Source organism: Oryza brachyantha, chromosome 1 (genome assembly GCF_000231095.2).
Source record: "Oryza brachyantha chromosome 1, ObraRS2, whole genome shotgun sequence".
Lineage (NCBI taxonomy): Eukaryota > Viridiplantae > Streptophyta > Magnoliopsida > Poales > Poaceae > Oryza > Oryza brachyantha.
Window position 1 is genome coordinate 24,206,488 of NC_023163.2, and position 10,835 is coordinate 24,217,322.

The 10,835-nt window shown below is 44.8% G+C and overlaps 2 protein-coding genes across 2 annotated transcripts; both read right to left on the reverse strand.

The window, feature by feature from the left end:
- Positions 1-85: 85 nt before the first annotated feature.
- Positions 86-3,170, reverse strand: LOC102699265 (calcyclin-binding protein-like). Its single transcript, XM_006644668.3, has 5 exons — positions 2,977-3,170; positions 2,728-2,865; positions 1,236-1,475; positions 519-578; positions 86-430 (listed from the first exon to the last, which is right to left on the reverse strand). The coding sequence occupies exons 1-5, from the start codon at positions 3,091-3,093 to the stop codon at positions 326-328; spliced, it is 660 nt and encodes a 219-aa protein (XP_006644731.1). The 5' UTR covers positions 3,094-3,170; the 3' UTR covers positions 86-325.
- Positions 3,171-8,647: 5,477 nt separating this feature from the next.
- On the reverse strand, positions 8,648-10,572 carry LOC102716925 (interactor of constitutive active ROPs 4-like). The gene is made up of 3 exons (XM_015832712.2): positions 10,295-10,572; positions 10,029-10,185; positions 8,648-9,925 (listed from the first exon to the last, which is right to left on the reverse strand). The coding sequence occupies exons 1-3, from the start codon at positions 10,306-10,308 to the stop codon at positions 8,960-8,962; spliced, it is 1,137 nt and encodes a 378-aa protein (XP_015688198.2). The 5' UTR covers positions 10,309-10,572; the 3' UTR covers positions 8,648-8,959.
- Between the last annotated feature and the right edge of the window lie 263 nt (positions 10,573-10,835).

The following is a 10,835-nucleotide window of genomic DNA, read 5'->3' on the forward strand; positions in this document are numbered from 1 at the left end:
TCGTCCAAGCGAACATCGGCGACGTAACACCAAAGTCTATAGCTGGTCACAAAAAATAAAGGCACCATGCGCAGAAGCAATAATATCACATAAAAGGAGACATTCTCTTGGCAAATGAAAAGGCCCGCTGTGACCAGTTTTCAGTTCATTCTATTAAGAAAGGCAGCATACGCAGAAGCGATCATATCACACAAGGTTTTCTTGACAAAAGAACAGGCCCGGCGTGGCCAATTTCAGTTGGTTACATGCAGAATAAGATAACCAAGTGCTCTCAATCACAACGAACTGTACCAACTGGCTCAGCGGAGTAATACTTCGTTCATACTCAAGGTAATCCCCTCACTGAGTCCGCGGTCTTCCCAGATCTGGCATCGGACCAGGCCTTGGCAATTGTCCGCTTCATGTCTTCATCGCCTTCCTCGTACATGTTCTGCAGATGTAAGTAGCACAATAATCGGAACAGGATTTCCAGACTAAATTGTTCAAGTTGTGACTAATTAGGACAGATAGGTCTTTACCTTCATTAAATCCATGATTCCAGACATTGGATCCTGCTCCTTATCCATGCTTGGCTTGAACTGTCAATACAGTAACAAATCTTTTAAGACCCAAACAAATGCATGTATCTATGTTTTCCATCTTGCGAAGACAGAGACTGGTAAAATGACCAGCTTTACTTTCCCAAGAAAAAACTGAAGAAAGTACACTTGGAACAACAATTGACCAATTGACTAGCAGAGACAATGTAAGAATAGTGCATACAGAAACTTCAAACCGTTGGTCAATTATTAGATTATCACATATTAATCATTACACAAATGCACGAATAATACTGAGGTGCCATAGCACAAAGTTATTTATGTTAGTTTTTAGTTGTAATTGGGAACATACAAGCATATGATTTCTCATGGCAACAGAAGGATCAAGGGTCAAATAACCATCTCCCTTTGGTAAATCAGTATAGTGAGCTCTCAGTGCTTCTTCATTGATATACATGTACCTAAGACCTAAGTACATAAAATGCCACACGAAGTACTAACTCAATCCTAGGATTGATTGATATTTGGTCACCAGTTGGAATTACCACTATCATAAACTATTCACACTGGAGAATCCATACCTTTTGGAAGAATGTTCTTTGGTCCTTAGGTTAAGAAAATGAATTAAAACAACAAACGTTGTGCATTAGAACAAAAGCAAATAAATAGCTTGGCATATCAACTAGACAAAATTACCTTGTCACCCTTGAAGTGCAGATCCAACCAGTTGCCTTTGGAAGCTTTGTACAGCGTTACAACAATCTTTGTAGGCTTGACTAAAATCTTGCATTTCTCAGGAACAATTTCTTTGTTCAGCTTAGGTATGGCACATCGGTAGTTCTTGCCCTTCACATCATGAAATTTTATATCCACTGACATAGGCTTAAAAGTAGTCTCCACCTTATCTTGGTCGACACCCTCCAGGAATACATATATCTGAAGATGGAGAAAGCAAGATTATTATCTCAACGCTCATACAGTAAGTCTGCAAATGCCACAGGATTTAACTAATTGACAGCACAAACTTTACATATTCGACTTATCATATTTTAGTCATCTCCACTAGCCCCAAATGGAGCTAATGATAAAAAAACGAATGAAAACTCATTAAGTATACCACCATACATCACATTGTTGTGCTTTCAAGTCTAATGAAACAAAATTTCCCCCTCACCAATCACTTAACATGAGAACCATGAATAAAGAAAATATCTGTGGAACAAAAACCGACCAAAATAACTTTTGGGCATAGCATGGCAAAGCATTCCAACCCTACTCACATTGTTAACAATCCTAAGGGCACGTACAACGCGTCGTAGTTATCCGTAGACATGCAATGATTTTTTGCAAAGAACACCCCCACGACGTGCAGCTACTGCCCAGCCGTCGCTTCATTCGTCTACAGGTTGTGCTCGTGTTCCCGGGCAAATCGCCGAGGAAGCACCATGCTGCCAGGAAACGGCAGAACCAAAGGATTTGTTGTGGGCTGATCCACCTGTTGCTTTCGCTCTCTCTCTCTTTTTTTTTTTTGCCTAGTGTGAACGGTTCAAGTATCATTTTTTTCAAGCGTGAACTCTATTGTGTGCACGTGAACTTAAGTATATCAAGTTTGAACTATCATATATCAAGTGTGAATTATTTCAATATATTATGCATTCTCTCATGTATGCAACAAAATAGTTAACAAAGATCAAATATGCAATAGATCATTGTGATTTCTGTGTCAAAGGTTAAATTAAACACCTTGCAAACAGCTAAACAGACGAGTCATTGTACAAACTGTCTGTTTATGTTGTCTATTTATGCTAAAGAGACGGCATCTGTCGTCTACACTGTTGTACTTGTCCTAATCAAGGTACATACAAACAAAACACTCAGACCTTTTAGGGGATTGTTTCACTCCATAAGTTCAATCATCATTAGACATGGAAGATCGTAACACTCCTCTCTTTGCAATTCTGCAAACACAGTTTCTATGTTTCACTGTCTTCTATTAGTCAATGAAATCAGCTGCTATTTTACTCCACATATAATAATGAAAACCTAGTCAAACACTCAAATTTCTAGCATAGCAAATTAGCAATGAATAGGACGCTAACTGCATCATATTAGTCAATCACAACCTTAATTGTTAAGCACAAACCGACCATCCGACGAACGAAATGGTTCGTTCTCCGGAGCAACATACCTTGACTTTCTCAGCGTCCTGATCCCAGCTGAACGACCCCAGCGTCACGTAGCTCACACCAGCAGATGCCGCCGCCGCAGTCCCCACAGGGGCGGGCGATGCCGCCGCGACGGCCGGCGGCGAGATCTCCTTCGCCAGCTATCAGCGCGAAAAACAAAACGTCAGGAATTCCGAATCCACAAGCACCCCAATCCCCGAAACGAATCGGCGAAGATCACGAGAGGAGAAAAACAAAATTTGAAAAACTACCTTGGCATCGACGGCGCGGATCTCGTTGGCGAGGACGGAGAGGACGCGGGGCCGCTTGGCGAGGCCCTCCAGCCGCCGCAGCTCCTCCAGGTCCAGCCGCAGCTCGTCCGCCGACATCTCTGGAGCTTTCTCCTCCTCTCTCGCCGTCTCTCGTGGCTTTTCCGATGGGGAGGCGGTTTGTGCGGTTCCTCCGGGCTTATGAAGGGTTTAGGTCGAAAATGGAAGGGGGGAGAATGTTCTAGAGGAATGGAGAGGCGGACGGCCGGCCGAGGCAGGCGAGGCGTCGAGGACGACGGGCCGGCGGCCCGGTGGTGCACCGTGCACCTCAGCCGTTGGGCCTGGCCCGAGTCCTTCGGTCTTGAGACGGAATGCGAAGGTGTTGTGCCCTGTGTGGATTTGAAGCCCGGCCCATGATTTGGTACAAAATGAAAGGAGTCGGAAACTATTTTGCTTTTTTTTGTCAGATTTCCGTTTGAATTTCCTCATCTAAGTACATCAAATTGATGTTTCTCCTGTGAAAGCTCAGATTTCTGAAGCCAACTGCGGTGCTAATTAATTTGCAACTCTAGTAAAGCTTTCTTGCGATTGACTGAGCATTCGTTTCATTTATTGGTCACAAAACTTAAGAGTTATGAGTCAATCGCAACAAAGCTCTACCGGAGTTGCAAATTAATGGCCAGGGTGCCTGTAAATACGTCACAAAGCTTAGTTTCTTTATTGGTCAGGGTGCCTTGTAAATACGTGGGGAAATAGCATGACCTGGGCCATTTCCAATTCACAAAAGTGACCACTTGCAACCACTACGCTTCGTACTACCGGTGTAGTGTAGGACGCGCAATGCATGCACACACCGCCCCTACATGTCCCGAACACCGGCTAGCTAACGTGCAAAGCAAGATCGAGGGAGATGCCATCCATTCGTGCCGACCCCAACACCCGCGATCCACAGTCCGCGCTTGAATGCGGGGACCTTGCATGATCTGCACAGTAACAGTAGCTCGGGCTAGGCTAATACTACTAGCTGTGCTGCGTGCATGGGTGGCAGCGGTACCCGGGTGCACCAGGCAACACAATGGCTACCATTAATAGGAAACTATTCAACGAACTGAAACGCATGTGTCCCCGTTTTGTACGACTTAACTCCGGTGCAGCCGCATCTACGCATACTATGCATGCACCGGTGACCCGCTGCTGCGGATGTTACAGCGCACGCATTACCCCCCCACATGGAGTAGTATAGCGTATTGCAATAGCATGGGGGTCAAATTGGAGCGCGTCTGAGGAGATGTCTCCCGGTCTCCCGGCGCGCGCGCACCCTCAGTTGGGTTGGGAGCTCCTCAAGCTTCACCTGACGTGAAAACCGGCGGTACATCTCAATACGTAGGGCATCGGACGCTGCACGCGAGAAATCCCGTAGACAAGGTCTTGATCAGCTACAGCGTCTTGCAGGGCAGCCACTGACACAGGCGCCCGTCACGCCAGTAAAAACGGGCGCAACTACTCAGACGACCGCCAATAAATTAAGCGACGTCCATGGTTCACACGTACGCACATGCGCACCGCACACCGGCCATTGGATCGGCAGACAGATCCACGGCCAAGCCGAGACGTTGAGCCCTCCCTCGGCTAAAGTCGATCTGAACTCTCCGAGAGGCCATGCATGGCGACGGCGTTGCGCTTGCGCGGAGCAGGCTGTCCTCATCAATGGCCGCAAGGAGAGACAGAGCGCATGCGGGGGGTCGGGTGCAGTGCAGTGCCAGGTCCAGGAAAGCAGAATGGCCAAGAGCCCATGGCCGAGTGAAGAGGAGGACGGAGAGCGGGAGACGGGGTGAGGACTACAGGCTCGTAGCGTGGGCCAAAGCAGCAACAGAGCTCCAACAGCCAGCGACATGCCACTCTGCCCTACGGCCACCGCATGCAACGGGTAAAGCGAGGCGCTGCGTGCCGTCCCCTCCTGCTCCTATCCCCCACTGGTGCGCTCGCTAGCTTTGCCTGCCCTTGTGCTGGCCCGCGTACAGTGGCTGCAGCAAGTTTCCGCACTTCTGATTATAGCAGACGCTGAAAAAGCTTGTGGTTTTGCATGCCACGGTCGAGGAGAAAACCAGGCCCAGCGCAGCACACACATGCTGCTCTCACCGCTTCCCGGCCCTGTTTAGTTCGTAAAAGTCTTTCACAGCAAATATTGCAATCGAATTTTTGGACATCTAATAGCAAGTTCAATAGTATAGCTAACTACTAGCTTCAATTCACCTATAACTAATCTAATAGCTAATTCATATAATAGTTGCCTATAAAACATTAATACATGGTTCAACATGTCATACACACATGGTGTTTTGGTGCTCGTGCTGTAGCTAGCTACAAATTAGTAACTCACTCTATTCTCTCTCTTCTTTTATCTCTTTAAAATATGTTTACGGCTGGTTTATAGCCTGCTATTGTACCTGCTCTAAATGAAGCATTAAATATAGATAAAAAAAACTAATTACATAGTTAGATGGAAAATCGTGAGATGAATCTTTTAAGCCTATTAGTTCATAATTAGCAATAAATGTTATAGTAACACACATGTGTTAATGACAGATTAAAAATCAAAAGATCGGTCTCAAGGTTTTTAGCCGAGTTATAAAATTCGTTTTTCCAATCGTACCTGAAAACTCGTTCCGACGTTCTATCAAACGTCCAACGTGACATTCGAAAATTTTATCATTTTACGAACTAAACGGGGCTTAATCTCCACGGTGATCTTGGCAGTAAAACGTTTTTCTCGGTTTGATTGACGGGTAGGGTAGCTCATGGCGATACAGTGAGTCCTAATCAAGCCTTTTGGTTAGACAGTAGCCACCTCTCTGTCCTCTCCCAAACTCCTTTTCTTTTCTGAACAACCTCCTCGATCATTCATGTGCCCCACATGCATGTCTTTCCAGATCCCGTGTGGCCCAGCGCGTCGTCGTTTGCAGTTTGGCACTGCAAAGGTTGCCAAATGCACAATGGAAAAGGGCTACTTTTGTTTCGTAACACCACTGTTTCAGCCGGCCTTTTCTCAGTCAAATAATCAGGTGGTCCAACACACGACCTTATTGCTATTCGGGAGTTTTCAAAACGGATGCAGAAGACATTATCACCTATGCATGCTCAAATCTTTGGCTGCATCCCCGAGAAATCCTCTCCAGAGGGATATCAAATCATGGTATCATTGAACCATCAACAATCTAGAGAGCATAATTAACTCATATGTTTAACTCCATTAACATACAAGAGCTCTCAGTGCAAAAAAAAAATCACTTTATATTTTCATAGGCTATCGAAGTAACCAATATAAGTCGATTAAATATACAGAGATTAAATGGATTACTCTCACCCGAGGTTTAAATTTAGTTCCATAGTCTAGATAACTACGTACACTAAGGCCGCGTTCGGTCCCCATGTTAGTTATCTTATCTCCCCTGTTTTCCGTGCGCACGTTTTCCGAATTGCTAAACGGTATATTTTTTGCAAAAATTTTCTATAGGAAAGTTATTTTAAAAAATCATATTAATATATTCTGTTTTTTAATAATTAATAACTAATTAATCATGTACTAATCTATTACTACGTTTTCCATGTCAGGATAAATTATCTTATCAGCATTCAAACAAACTCGGCCTAAGGGCCCCTTTGAATCATAGGAATGAAAAAACGGTTGAATAGAAAAAATATAGGATTCTGACAGAAATATAAGTGTAAAACAGAGGATTGCAAAACACACGAAAAACATAGGAATGACTGTTTGATTGGACTATAGGAAAAACATAGGAATTTAGGGAGAGATAAAGACTCAAAAAAAATTTTCATGAGGTTAATTTCCTCCAAAACTTGTATGGGAAGAGGCATTCCATATGAATTTTATAGGATTCATTCTTTTGATTTAAAGGACTTTGTAGAAAAAATTACTACAGGAATGAAATCCTCTAAATTCCTATAAATTTTCTTTAAATCAAAGAGGGCCTAAGTTTTATCTCATGAAGCTCAAATTCTCTCATACATAATTTATATGGTACACTTGATCACAACCCAATGCAAAGATTTAATGTTACGACTAGCCTATAAAACTGTGTGAAATTATGCACTGAGAAATATTGTTTCATCCAATAAACTTATCAAAAAAAAAGCTGATGTGGCACCTTATAAATTGTGATATAAACTATACATTGAGACTTGTCTATTTACTACAAAAGTACAATACTAGTGATACTTCTAAAGAAATCCATTTCTAAAAATGGGAGATATGTCAAATGTTAGTATGCTACTGCGTCTCTTTCAAATAAGATTTTTTTCGTCCATTCTTATTTGTCTTCATCTTGAAACAATATTGCATTAAAGTTTGTAAAATGAAAGAACAAATATAATAGGACTATATACATTAGGCTACAATTACATTGAAATTTGTTAAAGTAGAGACTATATTAGTTATTGTTTTGCTTTTGTATTAGTATGTGTTGGATATGTGAAAATGAAATTATTTTGGAACAATGGGAAGACTTTTATTGTGTTTCTATACTTCCTTAATAATCACAAATTGAAAAGAAATGTAAATGACAATCAAATTATTATGCAATTCTGTTTGATGCAAACAGCCACGTACTATGGGGTGAAAAAAATACAACTACCTCTCCATATTTAATCAGATTATGTCATTGACTTTTTAACACACATTTAATCATTTGTCTTATTTTAAAGATTTTTTAAGCATGCAAAATATGAGTTATATATACACATATAGTAACACATCCGATCATTATAAAATAAATGATAGTTCCATAAGTCTTTTTAATAAAACAAATGGTTAAAAAGGTGTGCTAAAAATTAAATTACATCATCTATTAAAATATTAAAATACAGAGAGAGTTTACTTATATAAGTTATTTCAGATATGAGCATCTGAATGACGAAAATCAAACGATTTTGCTTCCTTTAATTTATATTGCATTAGGACAAATAAAAAAGTGTACCTTCAAGTTTTGCACTTAATGTCAAGATATCTAGCTTAAATTTAATACTGTGTTTACATTGTTTTGTCACATATTTCTACTTTCAGTTTCCAAATCTTGTTCTGGATAAGGGCGTGCTTGTTGTTTTGGATAGTGTGGCCAAACTTTTATAATTTAATTATTGATAACTTTTAAAATATTTAGTTTAAAAACACCATGGCAACAAATAGGAGTACAGATTAGTTAGAAAAGGCATTTTAATAAGAATATATATTTTACTTTTTATATAGTACTACCTTGGTAAAAAAATGTCTTATTTGAAAAATTATAAAAATACTCAGAAAAATTAGTCATGCATAAATTATTATTAATGTTTTATCATTTAATAACAATAAAATATTAATTGCAAAAAATTTGAAATAAAACGAAGAGGTCATTGAATCTAAAAACTTCAAAATAAACTTATTTTGGGACAACGGAGTATAATAGAAAATAAGAGTTAAAATATATTTAGAAGATCTTGCCGTTATCCAAAACATTTATAATTTTCAAACTAGAGTGATTAGTTTTGTAAAATGTTCTTAAAATCCGAATCGTACACGGTGCACGTACCCATTGAATTATGTAGTCAAATTTAATACGGATGAAAAATCTAAAAAGCATGGCAAGTAAAGCTAGTTACAGTATCCTGGAATCAGTAATAACATCTTGAATTTCCAGAGATCATTCCCTGCCTCGAGATCATTCTAGCATTACAAGCATTCAGAACTACATGGAAAAACCAAACCATCTTGGTTGCTCACAGTCAATGTAATGCTCCGGCACTTCAAACATAGTTAAATCTCACGAACATCATCTCATGATCATACAAACACAAGTGAAATCCGAACCAAAATGCAGTAAACGACGGTGCTAGTTTTTTTATGGGGTATGGAGCTGGAGCTAGAGCTAGCGAGCTGAGGAAGCTCACCACTGTGAACACGGATACAAACCATTGCCATGCCGTGTCACCTTCACTTGCTCCCTTTCTTCTTCCACAGGTCGCCAAGCATCCGGATGCCGGCTCCCTTCCTCTTGCCACCGAACCCCTCGTCGTCGCAGTCATCGGGCATTGTCGCGGGGGAGCCCCAGCCATTACCATTGTGGCCGACGAGGTGGGCATCCCCGCCAATCACCGCGGCGGCCGCCTCTGCTGCCTTGCGCCACTGCTCGGTCTGCACGCGCAGGCGCCGCATCTCGCCCTCCAGCGCTTCCCGAGCAGCTTCCGACGCCTTCAGCTGCTCACTCATGCGGGCTTCCCGCGCCGCTTTCTCCCTCAGGTCCTGCTCGACCAAGGACGACTTGGCCGCCGCCGAATCCTCAGCTTTCTTGGCCGCCTCCCCAGCTTCTGCAACTTGCTTCTTGAGCTCGGCATTGTCGGCCGTGAGTATGGCGACCTCCATGTCCTTCGCCATCAGCTTGGCCTTTAGCTCCGCGACCTCCGGGTTCTCCTTCTCGCCGACGTCGATGGCCGTTGTGTCAAAAGACTCCTCTTCGATCATCTTCTTTGTCTCTTCCTCCTCCAGTTCCTTCTCAGCCAAAGCTGCCTTTATGCCGCAGCTCACCTCCTCGCCATCCTCGGTGACGGTCGCGCTCTGGTTCTCCTTGTCCCCCGACTCGGTCCGGACGACCTCGAACACATCTGTCTCTGGGGAGTTTGTGCTGCTCTCCTCGGCCTTCGGCTGATCCGCCACCTTCAGCTGCTCGGTCTTCTCGGGGCTCTCGACCGCGACCGTAGCAGGGGAGCGCGGAGACGCCGCGGCGACGGAAGCGGGGCTCCCCTTGGTGCCAACCCGCTTCTTAGCCTCCTCGAGCGCGACCTGCGCGTCCTTCTTGGCGGCCTCGGCGGTCGCGAGCTGCTCCCGTAGCTTCTTGAGCTCGTCCTGCACCTTGCCCAGCTTCGCCTCCAGCTCCGCCACCCGCGTCCCCGCGCGCTTTTTCTGTAAACCCACATCACCGCAAAAAAGATTGAGCCTCTGCTCCTTGACCTCCGCAACAAAATGTAACGGAAGGGGGAAAAAACCACGCAGATGAGCAGATTACCTCATGAAGCGGACTGCGCGGCGAGGGGCGGTCCGCGAGCTTGGGGCTGCTCCGGTCGACTACTGTACGGTGGTGCGCGCCATTAGCCTCCGAGCAGGCCGTCGTCTTAAGGTGCAGCGGTGCCCGCGGCGACGCCCGCTGCGGCAGCTCGGACCCCCTGCAATCAGACGCGCCGCAACCGCAATATCAGAAACGGCAACACCTCGACGGGGAAAGAGAGCCGCGTCGCTTAGCTCTCACCCACGGGCTCAAAGCCACGCACGCACCTGGATCTCGGCATGCTCCGCCGAGGTAGCTAGCTAGCAGCAGCCGGCGCCGGTTGCTCCGCCCGGTCTCTATCCTCGCCGCACGCGTCGGTCGCGCGCCCTACGATGACAGGAAACGCGGGGAAGACTGTCTCATGGAAAAAGGAGGGAGAGGCAGGACAGGAGAGCGTGGCGCCGCGCAGGTAGCGGCGAAAAAGAAAAAGGCGAACACCTCGCCTCTCGCTGCGGCCTCGGACTCTCTTCTCTCCCTCGTGCAAGGCGAAAAACGGAATTGTTCTGCGTATTTAATATACCGTGGCACCGCGCGGCTCCCATGAGGCCACCGGTGTGGGTGGTGATTCAAATTTGAAACGCAGCGGGGAAGCCTGGCCTGGGAGGAACGCGACGCGACGCACCCAACCGAACGTATAACGTGGGGTTTTGGTTTCTGGTTGGTGGCGCGCCGGCTGCACGGGCGTTAATGCGGGGTGACCGCGGCTGCGCGCGCAGAGCCGGACTGCGGCTGCAACGCACCCCAACCGTGGTGGATGGAACGACGCGG

Coding starts and splice junctions, on each gene's coding strand:
- LOC102699265 (XM_006644668.3), bottom strand. CDS start 3,093: ATGTCGGCGGACGAGCTGCGGCTGGACCTGGAGGAGCTGCGGCGGCTG. Junction 2,866..2,976: donor TCCGCGCCGTCGATGCCAAG/GTAGTTTTTCAA, acceptor TCGCGCTGATAG/CTGGCGAAGGAGATCTCGCC. Junction 1,476..2,727: donor AGGACGCTGAGAAAGTCAAG/GTATGTTGCTCC, acceptor CTCCATCTTCAG/ATATATGTATTCCTGGAGGG.
- LOC102716925 (XM_015832712.2), bottom strand. Junction 9,926..10,028: donor CGCGCAGTCCGCTTCATGAG/GTAATCTGCTCA, acceptor GTGGGTTTACAG/AAAAAGCGCGCGGGGACGCG.